General features: G+C 44.4%; 1 protein-coding gene across 1 annotated transcript in view; it reads right to left on the reverse strand.

Moving 5' to 3' along the window:
• Window positions 1–5513, reverse strand: part of WBP1L (WW domain binding protein 1 like) — a 51764-nt gene extending 46251 nt beyond the window's left edge. The window contains exon 1 of the mRNA XM_057734891.1: window positions 5323–5513. Within this exon, the coding sequence (XP_057590874.1) occupies window positions 5323–5412 (90 nt within the window). The 5' untranslated portion in view covers window positions 5413–5513. The remainder of the gene's footprint in view (window positions 1–5322) is intronic.
• Window positions 5514–7154: the final 1641 nt, after the last annotated feature.

Below are 7154 nucleotides of genomic sequence, written 5' to 3' on the forward strand. Positions count from 1 at the left end.
AATGTCCTCAGGAAGAGGCAAAATTGTCCCCAACCGAGATCCACCATGCTACACAGGTTCACCATGAAGAGTTACCTATGTAGCTAAAAGATCACAGGGACAGACCTAAACTCAGATATAGAACAGAATGAAAAAAGTCACTTTCTAGCTCCCCAAATCTCAGTTTCTGAACCTAGTTTGAGAGTTGACACTCACATACCAACTACAATGCACTCTGAAGACCACCAATAATAGCTGCAGTGATAAGTACTATTATACTTAATAACCATGAAGTATATTCCAAAAGCTTTACATATATTGTCTTTTCAGCTCCCAACAAACCTATAGACTATGTGCTATTATTATTCCCATTTTATAGATGAGGAAACTGAGGCACAAAGAGGTTAAGTAACTTACTCAAGGATAGTAAATGGAAGAATCAAATCTGAAACTCAGGTAGTCTGCTCCCAGAGCCCATGACTTCACCACTACATTAGACTATAGTTTACCTCCTATTGCATTGTCTAATAGGTAGTCAGCAGCCACGTGTAGCTACTTAATTTAAATTAATTAAAACTGAATACCATACTGCTTTGGAAAACAGTCTGGCAGTTCCTCAAAAGGTTACACACAGAATTCTCACACGACCCAGCAATTCTATTAGGTATATATACCCAAGAGAAATAAAAACATACATGTCTACCCAAAAATTTACACACGTGTGCATAGCAGCACATTATTCACAATAGCCCAAAAGGGAAAACAGCCCAAATGTCCATCAACTGATGAATGGATAAATAAAATGTGGTACAGTCATACAACTGAATATTAATTGGCCATGAAAAGGAATGAAATACTGATACATGCAATGATACACCAATACACTGACATGGAAGAATCTTGAAAACATTATGCTAAGTGAAAGAAGCCAGTTACAAAGGACCACATGGTGTATGATTCCATTTGTACAGAATGTCCAGAATGGGCAAATCCAAAGGGACAGAAAGTAGATTAGCAGTTGCAGGGGCTGAGGGAAGAGGGGGTGAAATGGAGAAGGGCTGCTAATGGCTATGGGGTTTCTCTGCGGGAAGATGAAAATGTTCTAAAATTAGATAGCGGTAATGGTCACGCAACCCTGTGACTCACTGAAAAAACATTTTCTGTACACTTTAAGAGGATGAACCTTTTGGCAGGTGAATTATATCTCAATAAAGTTGATACAAAAAATTAAACGTCATTAAAAACTCGGTTCCTCAGTGATCCTAGCCACATTTCAAGGACTCAATAGCCACATGTGGCTACAAGGCTACAAAGTGGACAGCACAGATACAGGTGATTTCCAACATCACAGAAAGGTCTACTGGACAGCACAGCTGGATATTTAAAGGCCTCATTACCGTCTAATTGCGGCCCACCTTTCAAGTCTCAATCTGCTCTCACAGTTCTCTGCACACCCACAGGCAAAGCTTCCACCACAGACTCTGTGCCACTTTCAAAAACTCCATTTTCAATCTTTCATCCTGGAATAAACGTCCCCCCTTCCTGGTCCACAGACATCCTACTTATCCTTATCAACCTTGAAAGCCCTGTCCCAACGTCTCTCCCTCTATGAAGCGTTCCCTAAACCCCCACGTTCCCCCAGCCCTAGCTGCTGTTCCCACCATCCGTTGCTTGCACTTCTGTTACAGCACTGATCCCTCCACCTCACAAATCAGTGTATGTTATCTTTCCCACAAAATTATTAGCTCCTTGAGGACAGGGATTCTGCTACTTGCCTGAGGGTTCCCAGTGCCTAGGAACAGTAATAGTCTGCTGCAAAGAATGAACAGTTCAGTAAATGTGTGTTGGATTCTACTGAAAGGATTTACAGCAACTCAGTGTTGACTTCAGACAATTGCTCACAATGGTGTATAAAACAGGCTAAAAAAGTGAAAGAAAGAGGATAAGGATCTGAAAGTCTCATATCCCACTATCTACAAGGAATGAGGGTGGTCGCACTGAAATGCCATGTTTAGGAAAGAAGAGTGGAATAGGGCTTCTGGACTGAAAACTGGGGCAATGGAGGCGAGTGAGGGTGGGGGGAAGGGGTATACTATTGGAGGGTGTGGTGGGGAAAAAAACATGAGCTAGGGCCCCCATCCAACTCCAAGTTTTAAGCATGGCAGAGGAAAGGTAAGGACCGCATCTATACAGATTTGCACCCAGCCCTTTGGCTGGATGGATCACTTTGTGGAAAAAGACACTTCTACTAAAACTTTATTTTAAATACTATAGACAGATTCTTCTGGTTGAATCTAACCAACAAGAAAAAGAAAGACACTCCGCATATCTCCATCATAATTTTAACTGGAAGAGACAAATGCCAAGGCCTTACTGTTTGGAGACTCTACTGCCTTTTTATTCTTTATGGATTCAAGGACTCACCTCTGAGTTGCAATGACCTATAGGAGAATTAGTCTAAGTTCCTACTCACAGCAGGGAGTTAAACTGATGAACTTATATGTGGGCCAGGATGGCAGAAAATGACCATTCCAGTGCAGAGCTGGAACCAGGGAAAGCAAACTGCCTCATATCATATATTTGATATTAAATGTATGTGTAAAAAAAAGATTGTATTATGAAAAAGAATATATGTATATACATACATACACACACATCTATAAAACTGAATCACTTTGCTCTACATTTAATACAATGTTGTAAATTAACTATACTTCAATTAAAAAAAAAAGACTGTATTTGATAGAGACATTTCAAGGGAAAAAAATGCAATGAGGTCCCCACACCATTTTCAGTACGGAAGGAGTACAAAGAATCCTCCTCAATTCAGAGCTGGCTAGAAGCCACCTGTTGAAATAAGGACAGTGAGTACCTGAAGTACATCCTATGCCAAAATGGTCTCTAAATTTTTTTTTCTTCACTGATTTCTGCAAGCCAAAAATCAACAAAAACCAAACCAAAACAAAAACTAAATTGAGTAAATTGTGGGGGATTCAGAGTTAATAATTATAGAGTAACTTCCATGCCAAAGGTTAAAATTCAAAACACAATTCTCTCTATAGATATCGAGAACTCGGCGAGAGAAAGGGGCTATGAGATGGGGTCAGGAAGGTTAGGGGGAAGGGGATCAGGAGGAGAGAGACTACTCATTTCAAAAACTTGCCCTTCTCTGCAGGAACTGTAACCACATAATAGCTAATGGCCAGTGCTAGCACCCATACAAATGGAACAAAGTACAAAAGCCACCCTGTCCCCCAAATAAGTATCGGAAGTGCCAGAGAAATGATAAGAAAAAGGCCTGTCTCCACAAGCTGCAATTAGGGCATGACACTGAAGAGCCCCTCCCAAATCTTCTCTCCACCTCCCAGGCTTCCATGACCTGGGGAGGAGCCTCCACTTTCCATCCTTCTCCCTGCTAAAGAAATGGACCTGGTTCCCACCAAATGCCAATCACTGCCCTCCACTGGGGAGATGCAGTCCATAGGCTCAGGGCACCCACCTCCAAAGGCTGCACCATTCCTAATCAAGCCCCTAGCAATGTTAATTGTTGGTTATTGGGAACGGCCTTTAGAGATACTTACAGAAAGGCCCAGGTGCAAAGGAAAAGCAACAGTTTGTTCTATATTTTTGTTCTCTCAACATTTATACTTCTTAGCTGTACCATTCCTAAGAGCTGTAACTTTTCTAACAAGGAAAATTTATTTCTCTTGCCAGTTTGATTTTAACTAAGAAACCAAAGAACCCCAACAAAGCCTAAAACAGAAGAGTCCCAGCCCTAGAAAAGGGAATGTACTGGGCCATAAAATGAGCTCTATATGTTATTTCTAATATACATGAATATATTCTTTGGGAAAAACAGATGATATGTCCACACATAAATGAATAAACAAATTATGGAATAGCCACACAATGGAGTATTATTCAGCCATAAAAAGGAATGAAGTACATGCTACAATGTGGATAAACCTTGAAAACATTATGCTAAGGAAAGAAGCCAGATACAAAAGGTCACATATTGCAAGATTCCATTTACATGAAATATCCTGAATAGATAAATCCATAGAGACAGAAAGCAGACGGGTGGCTGCCGGGGGCTGGGGGAAGGGGGAACAGGGAGGAGCTGCTTGTACAGGGTTCTCTTCCCAGGTGATGAAAATGTTTTGGAACTAGATAGAGGAGGTGGTTGCTCAACATTATGAATGTACTAAATGCCAATGAATTGTTCATCTTAAATGGTTAAACGGTTTTAAACGGTTTATGTTATATAAATTTCATCTCACTTAAAAAATTAATTAACGTTTTAAATAAAGGATACTAACGGGCACAACCTGATGCTCAAAAACTTCTAGGGAAAAAGTTAAGTATTTTTGCTGGCATTCTGCTTCTACTCTTGACCATAACACAAAGTTCAAGTGCTAAGCTCTATAGACTCTGCCACCTTGCTCTGTGTGTTTGTATGCCTTTCTGACAAAGCAGAGAAGGGAACAGAAAGTGAAGAAAATAGAATGGTAGAGCTTTGCCAAATGCAAAGTACGGAAGGAGGGGTGACTCCCCCTACTGCACCCCACCCAACTTGGCACCAGGAGTAACGCTCCCATTAGGGTTTCGAAATGCCAGCCTGAGCTGAAATCTGCACAAGCCACCCAGCAAGAAAAGCTGGGGTGCTCCATTTGTTGCCCGTATTGGCATCAGCACCACCCTTTGTTCAAAACCCCGAACTGGCCCAGATCAGCATCGGTGACTGGCTCCCCAGGCCAGCCAGCCTGATAGTAAGGGCTTGTTATAGCTCAAGTGTGCCCTGCTGCTGAGGGGTCCCAGCCTACTTCATGCCACCGGCCTTCCATGAGTTCTGCCTCCAACACCATTAAAAATGGGGCCAAGAGGCCCCTAGAAGTTTTCCAGGTCCAGCTTGAAATAGATATCCTCTCAACCCCTCCTCCCTCTCAGGCTCGCTCAGTAACCCACGTACCCCTACCCGCACAGACGTACACGCGGCATCGCTACCTTGGAGACCCGCTCCACTGGAGGACACGAAGGAGCCCCACACGCCCCGGCTTGACACCACTATCCAGTCACAGTCAGCCCAGCCCATCTGACCTAACTGCCATCTCAAAAGCCCCTCACTCGCTTGGCACCATGCCTCTGCCACCTCCCTGATACCAAAACCGTCACAGGTGTCCCTCAGCTAAACACCGATGTCCTCATAGATCCTGTCCACTCCAGGCACGGGTGCCCCTCTCGGGACCCCTCAACTCTTGGCGACAACGCTCCTTCAGCCACCTCCAGCCAGGCCTCGACGACCCCCAGGCTCCCAGCCTGGCCCGGACACCCTCTCACCCTTACCTGCGGGGGTTCAGCCCTGGCTGACAGGGGGCTGGGCAGCGCCTGGAGGAGCAGGAGCGCCATGCCACCCAGGAGCCTTCTCCTCTCCATCCCCCTCCTGCTCCTGCTCCTCCGCCACGGCGCCGCCACCTCCCTCCTCCTCCTCCTCCTCCCTCTCCTCCTCTTCCCTCTTCTTCCTTCTTCCCTTCTTTTCCTGTTTCACTCTCCCCTCCCGCTTCCGGCTCCGCTACACCCCGCCCCAGCCCAAACTCCCTCCCAGACACTGGCATGGTTCTCCACTTCCAGCGCTTCATTGGCCCTTGCCCTTCGTCCACTCGCCAAAATAGCTGCCGATCAAATCGAAGTTCCGCCCGCTCATGAAGACGTAAAACAGGAGAAATCCAGCCAATGGAAAGTAAGAGGAAGCCGGGCCATCTTGAGTGCTACGAGGCGGCGTGAATGCGCTCCGCTACGCAGAGAGTGGCGGAAGTAGCTCCGCTTGGGGGCGGGCCATCCAAAACGTGGGTTGCAAAGTCTAATTATGGTGCTGCCATCTTGAGTGTGGCGGAAGTATTAGATTTCTACAGTTTAGCGAAGAAAAAGGAGGAGTATGGTAATTGTAAAGGGTGTTGGAAAATAAGTTACTTTAAGAAAGTAACCGGGCTCTCTTAAAGAAGACAGCTGAAATTTAAAAATCTTTTGATGTCTTTTGTCTTTAAGCACAGCCCCACTACCAGGATCTCTCTCTTGGTCTCAAGAGTAGCTTAGGTCAACTTGAATTCCCTATGAGACAGTATCTACCTGAGGCACAGTGCTTTGTCACCCCAACTTCGAAGGACGAAATTCTATTGACTCTAGCTCAGAAACAGCTCTGAAATCCACCCCCACTGCTTCTATCCATATTCTCATTTTCTGGCTAAATACAATCTCCCTGCTGCCCTGCAGGTTCCCAATTCTTCCCTCTTGAATTCCTTTCACACGTCACAGCAGGGGTGTTCTACCACCTAAAACCAAATATTATCTCTCAGGGCTTCCCCTCTCAAAATACTTCAACTACCTAGAGGATTTATAGTCCAAACTTACCAATATGATGGTCCTTTCTGTGTCCTGGTCCCTGCATACTTCTTTATCTCACCTACTGCTACTACATTTCCCACACATTCTGCTCTCACCCAGCAGTTAAGAGCTCCCCAATAAACTGCTATACAGTACATTTAACTTCATTTATACATTACTCATACAGTTTCCCGTTTATAAATTCCTAGTTCCCATCCCCTGGTTTCTTCTCCTGAATTCACATAACACTTACCACACAGTGTATCTAATCTAGAATTTCTGCCTGCCTGACCCCTCCCACTAAATTTGTAACTTTTGTATGGTACACCAGGTCTTAATCATTTTTTTAAAAGAAATCTCTACACCACCATGTACAGGGCCCAACCATGAGCTCAATCAATATCGGGAAAATGAACGAACAAATGAAGACCTGAGCAGAAAAGCCAGCTGCCTGTAGCTGCCAATTTCCTCTCAAAAACCTGCCAAAGCATTTCAGAGCTTGGCCTAGTCTAGCTCACAGCTGAGCCCAAAGGGAGTTTGTTCTTGGCTTACATGGTGGCAATGTGAGAAACAGGTAAGAATGAAGAAATCGGTCTGTCTCTATCTTGATCCTGCTTTCCCAAGTGCTGCAAAGGGTGACAAGTATTTTTGCCAATCTTAAATTTCTTAGAAATTCACCCATTCACAATCAAGCTCCCTAGGGGAGAAGAAGACTGAGTACTAGGCAAGGGCCACATTATTTTCTTAGCACAGGGTCTCAATCCTGGTCTCAAGGAGTTATAAGTCCTCCAAATAAA

This window comes from Hippopotamus amphibius, chromosome 5 (genome assembly GCF_030028045.1).
Source record: "Hippopotamus amphibius kiboko isolate mHipAmp2 chromosome 5, mHipAmp2.hap2, whole genome shotgun sequence".
NCBI lineage: Eukaryota > Metazoa > Chordata > Mammalia > Artiodactyla > Hippopotamidae > Hippopotamus > Hippopotamus amphibius.